At 31.1% G+C, this 23,140-nt stretch overlaps 1 protein-coding gene across 1 annotated transcript; it reads left to right on the forward strand.

The window, feature by feature from the left end:
* Nucleotides 1–2,816: 2,816 nt before the first annotated feature.
* Nucleotides 2,817–12,817, forward strand: LOC111714624 (erythrocyte band 7 integral membrane protein). The gene is made up of 14 exons (XM_023489770.1): nucleotides 2,817–2,961; nucleotides 3,349–3,427; nucleotides 3,853–3,932; nucleotides 4,243–4,293; nucleotides 4,780–4,806; nucleotides 6,161–6,237; nucleotides 7,126–7,174; nucleotides 8,448–8,524; nucleotides 8,951–9,029; nucleotides 9,486–9,550; nucleotides 10,876–10,935; nucleotides 11,795–11,852; nucleotides 12,029–12,085; nucleotides 12,140–12,817. Exons 1-14 carry the CDS (start codon nucleotides 2,938–2,940, stop codon nucleotides 12,401–12,403), a joined length of 1,047 nt encoding a protein of 348 aa, XP_023345538.1. The 5' UTR covers nucleotides 2,817–2,937; the 3' UTR covers nucleotides 12,404–12,817.
* Nucleotides 12,818–23,140: the final 10,323 nt, after the last annotated feature.

Consider the following 23,140-nt stretch of genomic DNA (forward strand, 5'->3'; position numbering starts at 1 on the left):
GATCCTCTATGCAAAGATGGCAATAACCCATGAAACCTTAAGTTTTTCGATTGCTTCTTTTAAGCAAAAAATGTGTAAATCACTTTCGCAGAGAAACTGAAACCCTAATCGAAAAAACAATTTCGAAGATGCTGTTGTTTCTCTGACTCGCAGAGAAACCGCAAAGGAATTGAGTTTTTGCCACAAACTCTGATTTTCTAACCCCTATATCTTTGCGACCCGATGTCGTAGATCTTAGATATTTCAAACTATGAATTCTGTTTGATCAAATAGTCGTAGTTTGAAATATCAAAGGTTTACAACATCGGGTTGCAAAGATATAGGGATTAGAAAATTTGAATTTGTGGCTAAAACTCAATTCTTTAAAGTTTAAATAAACAAAAACATTGATATCCAATTCAAACTTGATCAGACAAAGGTTTCAAGGGTATCGTTGTAAATCGGGCATTGTCATCTTTGAATAGAGGCTTAATTGAAATTACGCTTACAGTCCTTTTAAAAAGTAAAAAAACATGGTAAATTATATATTCCACGTCTGAAATGTAAAATGTATAATCATGTAAGGGGGGCGTCTCACTCCCTAAATCGTCAATATTTTAAGGCTTTAATGTGATTTATCTGAAATATTGAATTTGTACATAATCTTATATTATTGTGATGACATGAAAATATGAAATAATATTTCATAACTTTAATTAAATGATAACATGTGCCAAACATAAACTCTGTGGAATAAAGTTTTAACAAGTTTTACTTTTTAATCAAAAAAAGTAGAGAATTATATATTGTAATATTTTTTTATAAAAATTAGTGTGTTGTGCAGTGTAAACAGACCCATTTCACTTAATTTATGATTAAATAAGTGCGAAGTAAAACGACATCAAAGTAATGCTTTAAGGTTGTCACTCAATTCCTGTGTTTTATGGTTTTATCTCAAAGTTTCAAGTTATTCATGTTTCATATAAAATAGTATATTTATAAAAGGGAGTGTCCACATTTCCATACAAAGGTTGGGGGGGGGGGGCCTTCTGACTTCGTTTGTAATTACTCAGTGATCGTTCAGTAAAATCGTGCTTACAGTAAAAAAAAACTATAGCTATTTGAAAAGTTTTTTCTAAAGATTTGTTCACTTAGTAAAAAACTATTGTTTTTTAAAAGTTTGTTAAAAGATCGTTCGTTCATTAAAAAGACAATCTTTTTTTATGAAAATCTTTCGCCATCGTTCACGAAAATAATGTTTGTTCTCAAAAGTTTCGTTCGTTCACAAAAACGATACTTATCTCTATCCTAGACTTAACACATATAACACATTTAACACATTTGAGTATCAATAAGCTTATATAATAAGGCAACGTTTGCACATCAAGATTAAGATCTAGCACTGTAGATTATCATTAAGTCAAATACAAGTTTTGACCTCTGATGAAAACGCGGTATTAAAATCAGTTTAGAGTTAATTTGGGTTAATTACTCATTAACACTCTTCTTTCCTCCCCTTTTCTTCTTATTCTAAACTAAAACACCAGGGATAGCTTTCGTTTAAAAACATGAAATATAAATATAAATTTTTTAAATATTATTTATTTAGAAATGGGTCGAATGATTTTTTCTGCATAAAGAATTGTCCCTGGTTTGGTTTCACTAGAAATGGGCATAGTTTTTGTGTTCATTTTGAACATTCAAGGTTTTTTTTTTACTTTTTAGAGGTTTATATTAAAAATTGTATTCTTTATAAGTTTGATTTTGTCACACAACAATTTTACTCTGACCCACGGGCAGCGGTAGTACATTTGTATTTCCGAGCCGGGTCAACTTTTCCGGTCCCACATGCAGTTTGTACTGTATCGCCCGGACATTGGGCAAATAAAGCAGACACTCAATAGGACCAGCCGGTGCAACAAGGTTGACCCGGTCAGACTTTAGGTTGAATTTACTTTTACTAAAGGGTCAGAGGTGCGTGGACCGAAGATAAAAGATTTTTCAAAAAGATTGGTAAAATCATATTTGTTCATATTTTGGCCAGCGATTTTTTTGCACGATGTAATAAAATCATGCTTTTAGAAAATACAATTATCTGATTAATAATGTATGTAGAATCCTTGTAAAGCCTTCTAAAATTAAAAACGAAACATAAATTTTTAAAACTGATTCCCATCCCTATCTCGGTTACTGCAGTATACAAGTATGGAGTAAAGGTTCATTATAAACCTGGTCTTACAAGGTGGAGAATATACAAACAAGTTCATTGCAGTTAATATCTTTTTATAAATATTTATTTGTAAACATGGTATGTCTGTTGGTATGTTTATTGGCTAGAAACTGCTGAACCGAATTAACCAAATTTTTTTGTGAGTCCTTTAGATTGGCGAGATAAAAAAGTGTCGTACACTATAATTTTTAATTTCAAATCTCTGCAACCCGATGTCGTTATAGACCGTTAATACTGCAAAATTGTCTCTTTAGTAATTGTAAATTTTAACAGATGTAGCCTAAAGTCAGACCGCGTCAACCTATTTGCACCAGCTAGCTAGGCCTGCCAAAGGAGCTAGGCCAGCTTTATTAACCCCTGCTGTATTTCTGTGCAGTTGGCATACGGGGCACGGCAGTACAAACGGGACCGTAAAGGCCGGTTCAGCTCCGATTCAAGTGTACATGAGTTTTGTGTGTAATATTTCAAATTAAGACTTGTCAAGTATCTACTCTAAATTATTATATCAAAAGTCTTTGAGTTTGTGGCAAATATTTTGTTCCTTTCACTAAATAAAAAAACTGATTTAAATAAGTGAAAAAAAGCTAACGGAGTTTTATTGAAAAATACAGCTGAAGTAGGGTTGCTTTAGTTAATTGCAAAATTTTAAATAACAGTTGGTAGATATCTACATTGAATATTACTATGAATCAAAAACTACATATATTCTACTTTTTAAGAAAATTAAAATGTACGATCTTCAAGTTTCTCAGGCAAGTTTAATTAAGTTTAAAACGCTAAACACTTTTAAGGAGCTTTTCAAAAAGAAAAAAATTAGATAAAATTTGTCAACTTTGACTAGTTAAATGGTATCATTTATTTCATTTATTTTTCAGCATACAAAGCTTTTCAGGAGGATCACTTGAAATTACGTCACAGTCCCCCCAATTTATACAGATTTAAGACATTATATTGTCTCAAAAATATTTACATTTTTATGACTAAACACTTGTATGTCAGAAAAAACTCAAGATAGAAAAGAATTGAGCAATATATATAAATATATATATGTATAAATAATTTGTTATCTCTTTTGTTCTTATAGTGTTAGCCGTCTATAAAGGAACAAAAATAAAACTTAAATGTTTTCTGTTCTTTAGTGGTCAAGTTCTTCTCGAAGTAGACTAGTTGCTACCTTTCTTCTTCATGCTCTATCCTACCTACTAGTTGCTATTACAGGGATATATATTCTTTATCAATAGAAAATATTAGAATATGTTCAACGATATTAGAAAATAATAAAAATAGAAATATAAGATCATATGAGAAAATATTTAAAAATATTAGAAAATCGAAGAAATATTAGAAATATTAGAAATATTAGAAATATTAGAAATATTAGAAATATTAGAAATAAAAGAAAATATCTGTAAGAATAACTATTTGAATATGTTATAGAATTTTAAAAACTTCAAGAAATATTAGAAAATATTAAAAAAATATTAGAAAATATTTTTAAAAAATTAGAAAATATTAAAAAATATTAGAAAATATTAAAACATTAGAAAATATTAAAAAATATTAGTATATATTAGAATCAATCAGAGAAAAAAAAGACGATAATACACTCTAAAATTATAAAAAGAAATGTCTCTGGTTCACAGTTCCTTTTTCTTTGTTCTTTGTACTCAAAAGGGTTCGGGAGTTCGAGAGAGCTGTCATTCTGGGGTCTACACTGGAAAAGGTTAAATTCAATTATTTAAACGTAGAAAAAAATGTAAATTTTAAGCTGAAGAAAATTTAAAAATAATTTTTTAAAAATTCTTTAATATAAAAAGAATAGGGCAACATTTCAATATTTTTGAATTATGTTTTTTAATCTATTTTGATGTTGAAAGAAAACAAAATTACGATATTAAAAAATTTGAAATTGAAAGATACTTAATTGTAAGATAATTTTGGGGTTTCACATTTTTTTGAAACTTCTTATTCTTACAAAAGAAAGATGTTATTTAATGATTTTGCATGATTTCCTTTTATTTTCCTTAATTTAGGCTTGTGAGCGTGGACCAGGGCTTATTTTTGTCCTTCCAGGCTTAGAGAAGGTAATAAGTACAGAGGCCGAATTTAAAGAATTTGAGCGGCAGCTTAAATTCATTAAATTCGGACACAGAACTGTCCTTGTGATACCAATTTACGTCAAACTAAAGTAAATTGAATTGAATGTAAGTTTGAAATGTTATTTTTTCAATCATAGTTCCTCTAATTGAAGATCTGAAGAGACGAACAAAAATGTTTTGAATTACCAAACTGTAACAAAATAAATTTGCTTGTCTCATACCTGTGGGTAAAATCAAACCTGGAAGAGTTATGAAAAGCTATAAATTTATGAAAAAGTGGCGACCATTGCATTTTATTTACGTATTTTATAAATTATTAAACAATTCAATGCATTAATTAATTATGTTTTATCTATATGCCATAATGCTAACTTACAGTTTTGGAGTTTCTTTCCTTTCTAACATTTTGTCTTTCAAAAGCTGTATTTGCTTTTATCTAAAAACTTTTTATAACTAAATCTATTGTTTTAGTGCCAAATTGTGGATACTAGAACCAAGGTTTGTTGGTAAAATTCCATCTTTAATGTGTACAGGGTTACTCCAGAAAATGAGACTGCTAGGACGGCTTTGCAGTTTTTTTTTACATTTTTATTGTGTCTCCCTGTACAAAAAGTATACATAGTCTGTTTTATACCATTTGCAGTGTACTACAGTGATAACCAGAAAAAGACAACTTTGGAATCAAATTATAACTTTTAAAAGTCCAATGAGCATGAGACACAGCAAGTGTGGAGTGAAACAGTTCCATTTCATAAAATTAGTGATTTAACCCTATCGCAATGGGGGGGGGGGCGTATTTTCCAATTTTTGAACTTCATAGTTGTGAACAAATTTTATTTTTTTATTTTTTTTATTTAAAGGGTATGGTCGAGGACAGTCAAACGGCAGGTCGATGTTTCATAACAAATCAGAAATGGTTAATAATTTTTTTTTATTAATTAAGTTACTGGGCTAATATTTATAAATTTGAAAAGCCCTTAAAAATGGATGTAATAACATGTGTCATATGTTAATATTGGTCAAAAGTAAAAATTTTTATTTTGAAAATTTTTCCGACGTACTTTTTGAACTTTTTTTTAATCCTACTAGCAACCTAACCAATAAAGATAAAGATATAATTTTTGTTTAATGAGTAGGCCTTAAAAATATGGGCTACGGACAAGTATCAAACTCATCTCAACTCCAAGGGTAAAATCAGATTGGGGGGGGAACCATTTTTATTAGACAAAAATAGTCCATTGGATAGGGTTAATAAGTGTCTAGTAAGACTAACAACATCAATTACACCTAAGTATTGCTATTATGAAGTTTACATATTCCATTGCTCTCTGGTTATCACTGTGTGCACTGTTTTATGTGTACTCTTCAAAGTGTACAGTTTTCAGTGCCCTCTGGTTCAAATTATACTTTGCACTGGTTAAAAGTGTACTGTTTACAGTGTACTGTTTACAGTGTACTGTTTGCAGTGTACTGTTTACAGTGTACTGCTTACAGTGTACTGCTTACAGTGTAATGTTTACAGTGTACTGCTTACAGTGTACTGTTTACAGTGTACTGTTTACAGTGTACTAATTACAGTGTACTGCTTACAGTGTATTGCTTACAGTGTACTGTTGACAATTGTACTGTTTACAGTGTACTGTTTACATTGTACTGTTTACAGTGTACTGTTTACAATGTACTGTTTACAGTGTACTTTTTAACCAGTGTACTGTTTCCAGTGTACTGTTTCCAGTGTACTGTTTACAGTGTACTGTTGACATTGTACTATTTACAGTGTACTGTTTACAGTGTACCGTTTACAGCGTACTGTTTACAGTGTACTTCTTACGGTGTAATATTTACTGTTGAGGTATTCGAGGTTCCTCCTCAACAAATCCTCAGTACTGATTCTGTAACTTTGACAGTAGATGCAGTAATATATTACAGGTAACACAAATATTTCTTAGAATGTCGTCTTTTCTTTATTTTACTATTTTTACATGGTCGTCTTTAATAGTTCTAAATAAACGCGACTAGTTGTTATCTTAATCATAAGTTGTTTTTCGAAAACCCCATTAGTGTTTTTTTAGTGATGGTTAGATATCCATTTGTTAACCATTAATTTTAAAACCTCTATAAAATGTCGTCTTCTACTGGAATCTCCTGTCGGAGACAGCCAAACCAAATTTTCAGCCCGCAAATTCCATTGTCCTCCTCCGACGGAGCTTAAAATATTTTAGTTGTTGTGAAATCATTAAAGTTAAGCAAAATATTTTCATAAGAAGCATAAGTGAATTTCGTTAAATATTCAACTGTAATTTTTCAGAAGTTAAAAAAACGTATTTCAATACTGATCAACAAATAAGTCACCCCTTCTATCCTTAAATAATTCGTAAGATTTTTTCTACTATTAACATTCATTATAACATTGTACAATTAAACATGACCTATAATTTATGTTATTTTTTTAGGAAATAAAGATTTTGTTATCGAATTTCTGTGACGGGGTTACTCTGTTGTGTGTGTATTGTTCGGCCATCGGGAAAGAATTGTCTGGGGATAATAAACACCCCCATCAGAATCCTAACCGGCCTATTATCCGGATTTGTCTAGCGTGTTGCTGTTATCTGTCAACACCATTATTTACAATCTTACAATTGAAAAATGACTTACAACCAGGGACAACTAGGATTCTTTAATTGAAATTCTAATCTTTTTTAAAAATCCTCTTAATTTTCTTGAAATGGTTTTCTTCCAGTATACACACGACACATTAATGATGAATAAAAACATGTAAATAATCATTTATTCTAATAATATTTTTGTTTAAAATAGAGTTTTCGACCCAGTGAGAGCGGCAATATCATCCATTGATTATAATCAGGTAAATATCTTTATTACAGAGTGAGACTCTTAAAACTATGGAAAGACGTGTACTTAAGCAACCTTATAAGTGTATTTTATTTTGTGTAAAGGAAATATTTTTTAAGCGTTAAAATATATTTATCAAATGAAAATTGGTTTTATATTTATTTAAATATTTAAATGATGCATATATAATTGACAGGACTTACGTACTAATGCACTAAAGTCAGCTGTTCACAAATCGGTTTGTAGTTCATTTGAACATTATTCCATATGAAAAAATCAACATTCAACATGTTCAATTGAACAAATTGTATCGTTTTCCCGCAAATTTTTATTTATTGCAATTTATATCATTTATAGTGCAATTGAACTTGTGCTTTTTTATGGCATTTGAACATTATTTAAATTGAACATTTTCCACATAAAAATTGTTCAAATGGACTAAATATTTTTATGGAAATTTTAGTGCTATTGAATGTTAGTTCTAATGAACATTTTCCACAGAATAATTGTTTAAATGGACTAAATTAAATATTTTCTTGAACATTTTAGTGCTTTTGAATGTTCGTCCTAAAATGAACAATTGTTTGTTTTAACTAATTTAGAACTTGTTGCAAAATGATGAAAATTCAAAATTTAGTTCAAATTCTAAAATGTGTTCGTTTGAACTAATTTGAAAATTTTAGCTTTTGTTTAAATGAATATTTTTTTGTTCATTTGTTCTAGATTTTGTTCATTTGATTCATTTAGGATTTCCCTACTTTTTACGCTTTTAGTCCAAATAAACTTTTTTTGTTCATTTGTTCTAAAATTTGTTCATTGAGTTCATTAGAGCTAAACATGAAATGACCCATTCTAGACAGGATTAATAAAAAACAATTTTCTACGTAGTTGGAATGTCTCCTCGTGGCTTTAATTTCAATTTAGCGAATAGTTGTTCATGAGGACAATAGTCCATTTGAACCTCAGTCCAAATTATCGAACGTTAGTTCAATCAATCACTAGTCCTATCGATTTGTCACGCATTTAAATCTAAATTGAAGTGTAACAGTCGTCTTCCTTTTACGCAGATTGTATTAAGGCCGAGGTTGCATAATTAGCTGGGTAACTCTAGATGCGCTCCAAAGTAAGGGGAAAATGTTCTCCTAAGCATAGATAGATAAAATGCTCATCACTGATTATAGAGGTTTGAATGACGTCATATACGAAGTTTATCAATCTATGCTATGGAGACGACATTTTCCGCATCAAGAGTAAGCTACATACCTTATTATACAACCTTGATTTAGGCTGTTCGAAGTCTGGCCTCAAGCACGATGGGTTCAATCCTTGGAACCTATAGACTTTCATCTCTTCTTTCAGATAGGTTGGTTGGAAAATACAAAAAAAGAAAGATCAAATTCTGTATATATGTAGAGAAAGACTTTTGCAACTGGTTTACACATTATACTTCTAAAAATGACAATTGTGAGACGACTTTTTTGTATTATACATTTAATGAAGGCTTCATTATAAAACACCCCTTGTCCTGCAGGCATTTAAAAAATGTGGCCTGGTCTAATTTACCTTTTAACCAAATAAGATCAACTTATCAAAACAGTCGTAGCCTTTGTAGCGTTTAAGATAAAAAAGTAGGCCATATATATATATGTATATTTTTGATTTTTTATGGACGCTTTGTCAATATCTTGAAGTTATCATAAAATCAGACGAGATCTAAGAAATCGTCTCTTAACTAGCATGTTTAGTATTTATAATGCTTAAAAAATCATAAAATCTTTTCTTCTCTAAGGGAAGAAATAGCAGGACAGATCCTTAACACATTCCGGTCAGCCTGTGACCCATGGGGTATAGCTGTGCAGCGGGTTGAGGTAATTCAAACATCACATTAACAGTTGGTGGATCTTTCTTTTCCTCTGTTTTGTTTTCTGATTCTGCTTTTTATGTTAATAATTCTTTACATAATTCTTTACACTTTAATAATTTCTTACTAATTATGTGTTTTCTTATTTCTTCTGGTTTATTTTTCGTAATTTCTGTTTCTGTCTTTACTCTTTTCTGGTGTTTGTTACTGTTAATATTTTTGTTTCAGATTTGGTTTTTTCTGATTTCTGTTTTTTCTCAAAAATTTTTTTCTGTCTGCTATAATTTTAACCAGAAAACTGAAGAATAGGAAGACGACATGAAAGCAATACTGAAACTGTGTCTAATTAATGTTCATTGGATATCTAAAGTCATAACTTGATTCTAAAAGTCTTCTTCTTACTTCAGAGTTTTCTGGTTCTCATTGTATTCTGTTTTGATTTTAATCTAATAATTTTGAATAGATAAAAAGTTTGGTTGTTGCAAAAGAAATGGTGAAATCTATGGCTATAGAGGCACAGGCTGAAAGGTAATATTATAACCAGTATAAGCTCTTTAACTCGGAATAAGGATAGGTCCATTGGATAGTTCTATTGATATAACTTCTTCGGTCCTCATACAAACCCGGAGCTAAGCTCAGGTTGCAAGTAGTACGGCCTATAAGCATTGCAGGTTATTAGCTCTTTGTATATAGCTATAGGTCGGACAGAAAGTAGGATGGATAATAAACCGCCTCGAGTATAGTGTGTTCAGAAATTTTTGTCCATTAAAAGATTTCATCCTATAAAACATACTTTTAAAGCGGGTTTCAACGCGTGAAAAACCAAGCCACCATCGACTCCGGAGTTCTATTTGAATGCAAGTCAATAGGCTTGATCCGCAAAGAAGCAGGAAATAGGATTTGCCAGGCTAATGCTGAAATAGAGTCAGTTGTTACGAAGAACCGAAACGAGGAAGGTTATGAGGCCACAGAGCTAAGGCTTTACTCAAACCATTAGTATCAAACATTATCTGTTCTAGTTTATGCTGTAAATACATTTTTTCCTATACTGTGTAAACTTATTCGAGTTAGTTTCAGGCTTTACATTATTCTTTACTTTCGACCACTTTTAAATGTTAATAATATAACAAATATGACATTTAGGTTATTTATTAAAAATATTAAAAAAAATTTCTAATCAATGACTATAAATCAATGAACAATCGGTTCGTCTTAGCTAGGGCGTACTTTTGGGGGACGATAGCTTGGCTGCTAGAGATTGTTTACGTTGAAGTTTTTATTTGATAGATAGATAAATAGGACTCACAATGGTCGACCATTTTAGCTGTCATGGTAAAAATGGACACTGAGAGAAATTCTATAATTACAAATGTCGTCTTGATATAGAAGACGACTTTTACAAGGCATACTTCACCGTAGAATATAGTCAAACTAAACATTAAATATTTAACATAGGTAACACTAATTAGTTTGAGAAAGACAAACAAATTTTACAGGGAACCATGATTGTTCCAAAAAATATCAAATAAATTCTGAACAGCTGTTTTTGAAGTCTCATCTCTTATGATTGACCTTGCCAATCATAGATTAATAACAATACAGATAGACCACTAGATGTCATCGTCTTCAAAATTTAGGGTTTTTTTCGTTCACAAGAACTCTGAGTTAGAAGCCCAAATGAGATACGACGACGCTGCGCTGAATGACAAGACAGAGAGAGAGCATGCGCGTAACTCCTTTGGGCTTCTGCTTCAGGGTCATTGTAAATGAACAACCCCAACATCTTGAAAAGACGACATCTAGTCTTCTATCTTTATTGTTATTAATCTATGTTGCCATATATTTTATTTCAGGGAAGCTAATGGTCTTCTAATTCTTCAAGAAGGAGAAGCAAACTGTCTTCAACAAATCAGGTTTGTATTGTAACTTAGTTTCAGGTTTTTACATTTATAAATTTTCTAATCCCTAAATCTGTGCAATCTGATAGTGACAGAATTCATAATTTGACATCTAAGATCTTCGACATTAGGTTGTAAAGATAAAGGAATTAGAAAATCTGAGTTTCTGGCAAAGACTCAATTCCTTTAAATGTATAATTGTCTAAAGCAAGTTACTTTAGTTTGACGTCCACCCTAACTTTTGTTTGACCTCCATCTTAACTATACTTTGACGTTCATCTTAACTTTACTTTGACGTCCATTTTAACTTTACTTTGAAGTTCATCTTAACTATACTTTGAAGTACATCTTAACTATACTTTGACGTCCATCTTGACTTTACTTTGACGTCCATCTTAACTTTACTTTGACTTTCATCTTAACTATACCTTGATGTCCATCTTAACAATACTTGACGTCCATCTTAACTTTACTTTGACGTCCATCTTAACTTTACTTTGACTTCCATTTTAACTATACCTTGATGTCCATATTAACAAAACTTTGACGTCCATCTTAACTATACTTTGATCTCCACTTAACTTTGCTTTGATGTACACCTTAATTTTACTTTGACGTCCATCTTAACTTTACTTTGACGTCCATCTTAACAATACTTTGACGTCCATCTAAACTATACTTTGATGTCCACTTAACTTTTCTTTGATGTACATCTTAATTTTACTTTGACGTCCATCTTAAATTTACTTTGACGTCCATCTTAACTATACTTTGAGGTACATCTTAATTTTACTTTGACGCACTCTTAACTTTATTTTGACGTCCATCTTAACTATACTTTGAAGTCCATCTTAAATTCACTTTCTAATCTTAGAAAAGCAGCAGATGAAATGAACCAAGCTCCAACATCGTTAGTTCTAAAATATTTACAGGTCTCAGTTATTCTTATTATAATTATTATTATTGCCATTAATATTATTAATATTATTATTATTATTATTATTATTATTACTAAAATTATTATTATCGTTTCAATAATAATAATTATCAATAAAATTTGGATTATTTCACTATTATCATCTTAATCATTGATTTAATTTTTAAAAAGGTTCTGAGTAATGTATCAAGCCAGAAGAACAGCACCTATATTGTACCTTTACCAAAGGTTTGCCTAATCAACAATATATTCATTTTTCAAAATATAAATTAAATCTTTTAGGAATTTTTCCAAAGTCAGGAGAATTACGTTCATCAGTATGAGAACTATGCTCCTCCTCCTGCTCCTGTTCATAGAGTTCACCACATCAATCCTACGCCTGTTCATCCTGCTCCTGCATATACTCCTACTGTTCATTCTGCTCCTGCACACACCCCTCCTGTTTATCCTGCTCCTGCGTACACTCCTCCTGTTCAAGATATTATAAAGGATCCAGATTATGATGAAATTATCACAGATCATTCAGAAATGATCATTCTAAAATAAAGAATAACAATGTAGTTGAAATGTCAAGTGATTCTTTTTATTAAATGAATTCAGGCCTGATTCACAAAGATACCCTTAACATCTTCATCTGATCGCTTGAAAAGACGTGAATTCTAAAAACTTTCTCCACTTTTTCTGAACCAGAAACTCGAAAGTAAGTTTATAAATAACCAATTTTCGAAGAAAAAATATGAATGACTCATGCAATCTTGATAATTGTGAATTGGACCTACCATTCTACAAAATGAAGGGTCATTTGAAACTACTAATGCAGACCAACCTGTAAAAAATATTTTGTTACAAATTCCCTCTCCTTCGTAAAATCTATAAATTTTTAGTTCTATTATAACAAAGACGTTAGTGGTGTATCGTAGAAAAACCTGTAATCTTTGAAATTTAATGCAAATAAAAGTCTCTCGCATCAAGTTTTCAGCAATTTAACTCACTGAGCTGTGAACCATGGAATGGAGTTTAATACTATAATAACCAAAACAGTTTTAGAAGAAAATAACAGGGATATTTAGCTGGAAAGGGAGGGGGCATTTTTTTTAAATTCTAGAAATTAAAAGTAATTTTGAAAGCTGTCAGGAAACGGATCCCGATCTATCCCAAAAATGCATTAAAAAGTTTTCCCCGTTTTATAAGTTCTCCTTGTTCTATAAGTTCTCATTGTTCTATAAGTTCTCCTTGTTCTATAAGTTCTCCAGGTTCATTAAGTTCTCCAGGTTCTTTAAGTTCTCATTGTTCTATAAGTTCTCCAGGTTCTATAAGTTCTCCAGGTTCTATAAGTTCTCCAGGTTCTATAAGTTCTCCAGGTTCTATAAGTTCTCCAGATTCTATAAGTTCTCCAAGTCTATAAGTTCTCCAGGTTCTATAAATTCTCCTTGTTCTATAAATTCTCCAGGTCTATAAGTTCTCTAGGTCTATAAGTTCTTCAGGTTTTAAATTTTTTTTCGGGTTCTTTAAGTTCTCCGGGTTCTATTAGTTCTACAGGATCTATAAGTTCTCAAGGTTCTATACGTTCTATAGGTTCTATATTTCACCAGGTTCTATAAGTTCTCCAGGTTCTGTAAGTTTTCCAGGCTCAATAATTTCTCCAGGTTCAATGAATTCTCCAGGTTCAATAATTTCTCAAGGTTCAATAATTTCTCCAGGTTCAATAAGTTCTCCAGGTTCTATCAGTTCTCCAAGTCCAAAAGTTCTCCAGGTTCTTTTAGTTCTCCAGGTTCTTTTAGTTCTCCAGGTTCTTTTAGTTCTCCAGGTTCAAGAAGTTCTCCAGGTTCTATTAGTTCTCCAGACAGACTCGAAAAGAAAACCTCTGAGGATTTAAATGGAGTTTCAGGAAAATTGCTTAAAAATATACCAACAGAAATAGCCCCTGCTTTATCTTACATTTATAATTTAAGCCTTGAGACAGGTGTATTCCCTAATTGTTGGAAAATGTCCAAAACTATTCCTATTTATAAACTGATAAAAAAGACGACTTATCTAATTTTTGTCCAATTGGATTAATCAATGGATTTTCTAAAATATTGGAAAAATTTCTACATAAAAGACTGCTTTCATTTCTCAACAATATTAACTTTATCAAAACAAATCAATTTTGGTTTTTGCCAGGACGTAATTATATTCAAGCAATTACTAAACTTTTAAACTATATTTTCAGCGCACTAAATAATAATGAATCTATCTTTTTGTCATGCTAGATATTTCTAAAGCTTACGACTGTATTGATTACAAGATACTTCTGAAAAAGCTTGAAAACGCAGGAATCAGGGGCAACACATTTCATCTTACTTACCCGGCAGGGGGCAAAAATTCGATATAAATGGTACCTTCTCAGACTTATTCGAAATATTATTGATGGGTCTTGTTCAAGGATGAAGTCTAAGCTGTTTACTGTTTATTATCTATGTAAATGACTTCTTCCAATCTAACAAACTTTTTAGTGTAGCCTTTACCGGCGACACAAATGTGGCATCACAATGTAAAAACTTATATACTCTTACAGGCACAATAAATAAAGAATTAGAAAAAAATAACTTGTTGGTACATGTCTAATAAACTTAGTGTTAACTTTGAGAAAACTAATGCAATTTTATTTTCAAATTCTCTAATTGCGCAAAACGACTGTCCCGGTGTTTTCTTTAAACTAAGAGAAACTACACGAAAAATTAAACGCATAAAAGAAAAAGATTTATTTAGATTCTTGGGAATATGGCTGGATACTAAGTTGAACTTTAATGACTATTTTAAAGATATACAGGCGATAAACTTTTTCACTTTAAGCTATAAAAAAATTAAAAACTTTTGAAGCTTTGAAACCTTGAAATTGTTTTATTACTCCTTTTTCCACTCTCATTAAGAATTTAGTTCAACATTCCTAATGCTAACTTCAAACACTGGTAAGAGAGAATCATTGCAAAAGAAAGCTATTCGTCTATCCATGGGGTTACCTAGAATAAGTCACACAGCGCAAGTTCTTTTTGGCTTTGAACATACTCCACTTCAGAAAATTAGGAACCTTTATTTTTATAAAATCTTTATTTCAATTGAAAGGAGACCAATTACCACCAACATTTAAAAAAGATTTTACATTATCAAAAAAAATATCAAAAACGCAAATCTTAGAAACATAAATGATTTTTATATTCCTAGAGTAAAATCTATTAAAATTAGACTACTTCCTCCTCACAATTTCCCTAAAATATTGTATGGAATAAACGACTCTTTTCTATGCTTTAAAATATTAATCTTATATCGAATTTTAAACAGAATTTAATTTAACAGAACAAATGTTTTAATTCTAACACATGCTATGTTTGCAAAAGAATCGAAGAAAGCAAAGACGATTTTACAAAGAAAAGACTAAAAAGATTAAAAAGAGTAAAAGATATAATTAAACATAAGGATGTCAAAAATCGGCACGAATTAAAATGATTGCGTTGAACCAACATCTTTTTCCCAACTCATAAAGCCTATTTTATATTTTTAGCGTAGCAAATAAATCTATCATTTTTATTTCTAAAAGTTGTTAGGTCATCGTCTAAAAATACTGACCATTCTCCACCAGTTTATATTAAATATAATATAAACAATAAATATGTAACTTTTCCTTTCCTTTTCTTTTATTTTTATTTTTTATTTTTTTTATACATTTAAAGAACTTCGGGGAAATATTTCCACAACCAATATATTTTTGGAGGTTTTTAAATATTTTCTTCTGAAGTTCTCCAGGCTCAATAAGTTCTCCAGGTTCAAAAAATTCTCCGGGTTCTATAAGTTCTCCCAGTCTACAAGTTCTCAAGGTTTTATAATTTCTCCAGATCCTATTAGTTCTCCAGGTTCCAAAAGTTCTCCGGGTTCCATAAGTTCTACAGGATCTGTAAGTTCTCCAGGTTCGAAAATTTATCCAGTTTTAAAATGATCTTCAGGTTCTATAAGATCTCCAGGTTCAATAAGTTCTTCAGGTTCTATAAGTTCTCCAGGTTCTATAAGTTCTGCAGGTTTTAAAATTTCTCCAGGTCCTAATAATTCTCCAGGTTCAATAAGTTCTCCTGATTCAATAAGTTTTCCAGGTTCTGTAAGTTTCCAGGTTCAAGAAGTTCTCCAGGTTCATTTATTTCTCCAGGTTCAATAAGTTTCCAGGTTCAATAAATTCTCCTGGTTCTATCAGTTCTCCAAATCTATAAGTTCTCCAGGTTCAATATATTCTCCAGGTTTTATAAGTTCTCCAGGTTCATTAAGTTCTCCAGGTTCAATAAGTTCTCCAGGTTTAATTAGTTCTCCAGGTTCAATAAGTTCTTCAGGTTATATAAGTTCTCTAGGTTTTATACGTTCTCCAGGTTCAATAAGTTCTCCAGGTTCTATAAGTTCTCAAGGTTTAATAAGTTCTCCAGGTTCTATAATATCTCCAGGTTTAATACGTTCTCCAGGTTCAATGAATTCTCCAGGTTTTAAAAGTTCTCCAGGTTCAATAAGTTCTCCAGGTGGGCTGAAGTACTGAAGAACAATAAATAATAAGAGTGAAGGGACATAATTATTATGAACCGTCAGGACTTAAACTCAAATACCTCACATTTTTATCTTATATGCAGCTGCCGGGGTGTAGGGGGGGGGGGGGAAACAATCTACCAACTGACTCCAGAGCTCATTAGGAAGATGCTTATATTCAAAATAAGATGCACACAATATACATTTAAACAGATGGACCCAGCATGGAAGGAAGGTGCTGTTTATTAAGATTTGGAAGTTTTATTTTATTTGCTCAGTTTCATTATGCTGGTCTCGAGTATATTATGCTGGTCTTGAAAACAACCCAAAACAAATTTGATTAAACTTATAATAAGTCTTAATATTTACGTCTGTTCAGCAATATTTTTTTTGGAAAGTTTATTTTTAAAGTTTGAAATAAAAGAAGTGCGTTGAAAAGTGAAATAATCTGTAGGTTTTAATATCTTTAAAATCACGCAACCTCTTTCATATTTACATTTACTTAATTATATTGTATTCTAACCAGATCCAGAGGCGCAGAGATCAAGAGAAGATACATCAAATAAAAACCAACCAAAAACATTTCAGACGATTTTTTTTGTCAGCTTTTACTGATATTTTTTTAAAGAAAAGTTTTTTTACTTTGTTTACTTTTAGCAATTAAACAACTATATAACTTGAAAACAAGACATTTCTCACTCAAATTATTTTTTCAATAAATAAAGCATGTAGCCTGATGTAGCCTTTGTTTGTTCAACTCGGAAACCCATTCACCGATTTGCCTCAAATCTTTTTGACAAACTCAGGAATGTTTTTAAACTTAATTTCAACATTCTAAGTTGAGTGGGTTGACTATTAGAGAGAAAATTTTAGACAAAGCTGGGTTCTGTATAACTAGTTATATCTTATAATCATAAAATCGACTTTGCTTTCTATATTGTTTCTTAACCGTTGACTAGATCTCAATACTACGATAAATGGAATCTATTTTGAACAAAAAAATTTATAATTTCTTATTTTTAAAATTTCAAAATCTTTCATGCGGGAAAGGAAAAATGGGTAATGTGGTAAATTTGAATTTTTGAGCTCAAAGATTTTTAAAAAACAAATATTTTTTAATGTGCCAGCTTAAACTCAAGGGTATCCACCAAAAAAATACACCAGTCGTTTTTTTGCCCTTGGATTCTTTGTTTTGATCTCCTCCCACGTACTGCGGTGCACAGATTTGACACATCATAGTCAGATATGGTGGTTCCTAAGAATATTTCTTGGTGTGAACCAATTATATACAATATACAAAGATTAAAAAGTAAAGAAGGTTTAGTTTTTAAAAAATTGTTCACGGTTGTGAAACGAATGATTAAAGTTGTTTTATCTAGATGCATCCTAAATTATGGTTCCTATATTTGTTTGACCCAGTTTTGGAGTATTTAAAAAAATAATATTAAAATGGTTGACTGGAGAATAACTCATTGGAGCAGAAAGGTTAAAACCGACAAAAAGTTCTTCACGACAATCTGATAATATTGGTTTTTAATCTGAATTTAAATATCAATGTTTTAAACTGTTGATTAGGGGTTTAACTTCCTTCCTATAGGATCATATCTAAATATACATCCTTCCATCCTGGTATATCAAGCAGAAGTAGATTTTTCAATTAGTTTATTCATTCATTCATTCATCCTTCCTTTCTTTCATCATTCCTTTCATTCTTCCTTGCTTCCTTTTATCCATCCTTTCATTCATTCTCCAATATCAAGATTTTTTTTTAATTACTTCATAACCGACATACACCGACATACACCGGCATACACCGACATACACCGACATACACCGACATACACCGACGTATACCAACATGCATGAGCACATACAGGAACATATACCGACATAAATCAACAAACACCGAGAAAACCGACATACATAGACATATACACATACCACATACACATAAACCGACATAAACCGATATAAAGTGACGTACACCGTACACCGACGTAAACCAACGTATACTGACATGCACCGACAATCGACATATACTGGCATACACCTGTATTTTCAGATATATACCGACATACACAGACATATACAATCATACATTGACATACAACGACATACACAGACATATACCGACATAATCCGACATACAAAAAATACACCAAGATAAACCGACATATAAACCAGCGTACACCGACTAAACCGACATACAACGACATAAACCTACAAACACCGATATTTTTCAGCCAAGAAAAGGGGGAGCGGGGAGCAGCAAAATAGGTGTTTTCAAAACAGGCCTAATCTTTCAGAGTACATAGTAAATGAAACTATTTTAAGAGCAACTTTTCTTGTTAGAAAGTTAAAGTTTGGGGCGAGTGTTAAATTCCTTGAACACTCTAAAGTTTGCAGTGCTATCATTTCACCGTTAAATTGAATAATTTATTTATATTTAAATTTATATTTAGTTAAGTCAGTTGGCATTGACAGATGTAGTATTGTGCCTTAAAAATTAAAAGAATATGAAAGATGAGAAAAGGAGGAACGAGGGGGGGATAAGGAACACTTAACTGTTTTAAAAGAATGAGATAATTCAAATGAAGAAAGAAAAACAGAACAGAGGTCAATACTTTTGTGTGATATAGCGCTAATCTCATTTGATCTTGATATCTACTATAATGACATCTCTTAAATTAAAAAATATATACTTGATCTCTCAACAAATCCGGGGAAAATATAGAGTGGAAACCTGCAGTAAATTGTATAACTTAGACCTTAAACAAATGCAATTATTGGTTTATTGTCTCTTTCAATTTTTGATGAATTTGGATGAAATTTTGAATAACAATAGAAAAAAAATATTTTCCCAACAAATTTTCAAAAAAATACATCATTAAAAAATTGTTTTTTTGATTTTTTAAAATGCTAAAAATAAATTTTAAAATTTTTTTTATCGTACTTTATTTATGTTTAAATTGTAGTTATGCCTTAAATCCTATTCAAACAAAAATTTTGAACATTTTGTCCAAAGCATCGATAGTCCCGTATTATTTACTCACCCTGTATACAAATTCAAATACACAATTCATTGTGAAATAATATTAATGCATTGCAATTTAAGAGCTTCTAAGTTGAGTTAGAATTACAAAAATGTGCAGAGCGCGCGCAAACTAGCTTTAGAGCAAGTAATTTGATCCTAAGAAAACTAGGATTATGAATAACTCTGGATCCAGGTGGCACGTGACCTCCCCCCCCCCACATCACCTGGGCGGAATTATCTGAAGAAATGACCCAAAACATTTAAAATTATAACAGTTTTTTAAATAGTTGAGCATATTATACTTCTTTAATTTGAAAGCACATTTTAAACTAAGGTTTAATTGTATTCTTTGTTTTAAACTTGATTAAATTAAATCTTAATTTTTATTTCTGAAGCTCTTTAAATGTATGTGTTTGAAAAAATTTAAAAATTAAAAAAGTATACGTTCAAAGGGCCAGACTTTCAAGGAAACTCAGCTAATATAATGGTTTTCACAATAAAAAAAATCAGTTATAAAAAATTTAAATTCGTAGGAAGGAGAAATTGAAAATTACATTTTAGATAAAACCTTACGGAGAGATAAAAAATGTTTACATAATTTTAACCCTATCCCAGCTGGGGTACTTAAAAATCAGGATACACTGGGGGGGGGGGAGCAATTTAACCCCCCTTTAAATCCCATGTTTTTTATGTCCAAATATGACAAATAATACATCATTGAAAGCTCTTATGCTCTACTTTTAGTATCTGCCAAAAAATTAGCAAATTTGCAAAAATATAATTTTTCAATGCAAAATCCAGTTATATAGTAAAAATGTTAGCAAAAAAAACATGTCCAAAAAATGTCATAGGCTTTCCAAAAAGCTAACACTTATCAAAATCTTACAACTGAAAGTGGTCAAAACAAAGATTTAGTTTGTTACAGGAAAAAGTAGTCATTCAGGCAGTGTGCCTGAGGATTCAGGCAGTTAGTATAAAAGCCCGGGTTTAGATCTACAGGGAGGGCTATGGTTTATTAGAAAAAGTCAGAAAATTTCAACAGCCTCAGACCAAATACTTTTTGAGTTATGAAAAAAAAACTACAGGAATAGTACTAATTATTTTCATTGATGTTATTTTAAGGGAAGAATGATTTTAATACTGTTATTCTTCAAGTATCAGAATAAATGGCAGGTTTTTAGCGACTACAGAATGGTTTGCAGGGCTACAAATTGACTTATGTTGTGATAAGCCGCTTACGTTGATTTTACTTTTTATTTTTTAATTATTACTGAAAAATTAATTTTCAACAAAATAAATTCCAGCTTTTATTAAATGCGCACACGCGCTTCTTTGTTTGTTGTTATTTTACCGAGATGATTAGAGCGCGTTGATTGTTGTAATTATTGTATTCCAGCTGGGAAGGTCAGCTTGGGGGGGGGTCAGGGGGGGACAGCTGCAACTAAACCAGATGACTCTCTAGTTCTCTGTTGGGAGATGGCTCTTACATCTAATTAGTTCACTATAATCTGCAGGGAGTCCACAAATTGTAGTTCTTTAATAAATTAGGGTCTCGATATATTTCGATATTTTTGATTTATTCAATTAAAGTCTGAAAATAGCAATATAAAGAGAGAGAATTTTATGTAGGTTAATCTGTTACTTATTGCCGTATAACTCCATTTTAAATAGATTAAAGTTGAACCGGGTTATTTCAGTTTCCCGGGATATATCCATACCTCTTCTTTTACATTGTAGCAGAAATATTTTAATGAATTTGGTGAACTGTTCAAAAGTTGAAATTATTGATAGAACTTGTACAAGCTTAATTATGAATCTTTAAGCTTAGCACAAATACATTTTAATACAATTTTTTGAAATTCTTTCCAACTCCTTAAAGGGAGTGTTCACGAAAATGAAAGGGGGTATCACGCGGATTTAACGGTTCGGTCCTTCCCCAAAGAACCTTGACTTTCGAACACAATTTGACGAATTTAACGTATTTTATTTCGCTTTTCTCTTTAATACATTTGTGTCGTCATATGCGTTTTACAGGATAAAGTATAAGAAGACATGTCCGTAAGTTTTTAGATTGTTGATATAAGTACCAATACGTGAATTAATTTACATAAAAGAAACCAAATGCATCTCGCTCTCGCTAGTTCGGTTTGGTATAGGCCGTGAAAAATAAGCTCTTTTGATCGCTACTAATATTACTTCTATCTGTTGCGTCTATCAGGAGAAAATTGTTGAAAACGACACATGCTAAAGAACGTAGCGTGCATATAAATTCAGAAAGTTGCAATATTCAGCTCGGATCGTAAAATAATCAATTTAATTCCAAACAAATCATTCAGATATTACAACCAATAGTCATCGATTATTTTTCGACGCATTTGTATATAATTGATATTTCAGAATATTTTTTATTTTGTTTTTTAAATAATATTTTGCTGGCGCTGGATTTTCGAACATTCCTGGGAAATATGAAAATGTCGTCTTCATTCTCAAAAATCCTCGAATCAGGAATAAATGTTTTCAAAAGTAACTATCAGATCATAAAAAATAATGTTGAATGTTGCAACTTTCTAATTTGTATTGACGTTACGTTCTTTGGTATGAGTCGTTTTTAACAATTTTCTCCTTACGAACGCAACAGATAGAAGCAAGATACATAGCGATCAAAAGCGCTTTTTTTCGTCGTAAGCCTATACCCCCTTTCATTTTTTGCGACACTTGCTTTTCAGATAAAAGCTAGAACTATAAAACTATCACAAAAAGATATCTACATTTTATTTCCATACTTAAGCTTTACAGGGACTTTCAGTGTAATTTCAATTGAAACTACATTTTTAAGGTGCATCATAAATTCACAGCTTTTTTCTAAAACATTTTTTAAAAATATTGAGATATTTATAAAAGAATTGAAAATCTGGAAATTATGTTTGATAAATGATACAGCTACCAGTGCTGAATATAATTTTCTAGATGTAGGTTCCTTAGTTGTAGGTTGACCAGTATTAGAGCAGCTGGCGGTGGGGTCAGGTTCAGCAGATGGTCAAATAATGTACAACAGGTCTTACAGCTTTACCAGTTTTTCAGGGGAGAAGGGAAAAGATTAAAAAAATTTCCTCTTTAAATTTGTAAATTTTGATTTACTTTTTTAATATAAATATTTTTGTAAAAAAATTTTGTAAAGATGTTTAACCTGTTTTTTTAAATCCCCTTAATAAATGATTAAAACACCAACAGCAAACAGTAACAAACAGACAAATACAGCCGGACAAACATATATTTCGAGTCATAAAGCAAATTACGCACACCTACCCCTCTCCCTGTACTGCACTACAGTGGGACCCAAAAATCTGTGGAATAGGAGGACGACATCTAAACAATCCTTTGTGCAGTTGCTGTAAAGCCAATAGTTATCGGTAGCTTAAAAAATACAAATGCACCTATAAAGTGAAATGGAGTTGCACTTGACCCAATTGCTCTCCTTCAAAATCAAATGCATATATTACCTTTTTAAATCCTGAATGTCGTCTTTCAAAATAAGAAAAACTTTCTTTTTTAAATGTTCTGTAACATTACTTTCTGTTTATTATATAGTTTTAGTTTTTACGAATACATATTTTGTGTACTTTTGTTTCCTTATACAAGTTACAATTAGATAAACCATTATCATGTAAAGAGAAAAAAATATAAGTTACATTTGGCCTTCTCATTAATAA

This window comes from Eurytemora carolleeae, unplaced genomic scaffold (genome assembly GCF_000591075.1).
Source record: "Eurytemora carolleeae unplaced genomic scaffold, Eaff_2.0 scaffold585, whole genome shotgun sequence".
Classification (NCBI taxonomy): domain Eukaryota; kingdom Metazoa; phylum Arthropoda; class Copepoda; order Calanoida; family Temoridae; genus Eurytemora; species Eurytemora carolleeae.

What these genes read in the sequence shown, in the direction of transcription:
- LOC111714624 (XM_023489770.1), top strand. Translation starts at nt 2,938, where the DNA reads ATGTACGATCTTCAAGTTTCTCAG. An exon ending in CATCCATTGATTATAATCAG is followed by an intron (nt 7,175 to 8,447) that starts GTAAATATCTTT and finishes ACCTTGATTTAG; the next exon opens with GCTGTTCGAAGTCTGGCCTC. An exon ending in TAGTTCTAAAATATTTACAG is followed by an intron (nt 11,853 to 12,028) that starts GTCTCAGTTATT and finishes ATTTTTAAAAAG; the next exon opens with GTTCTGAGTAATGTATCAAG.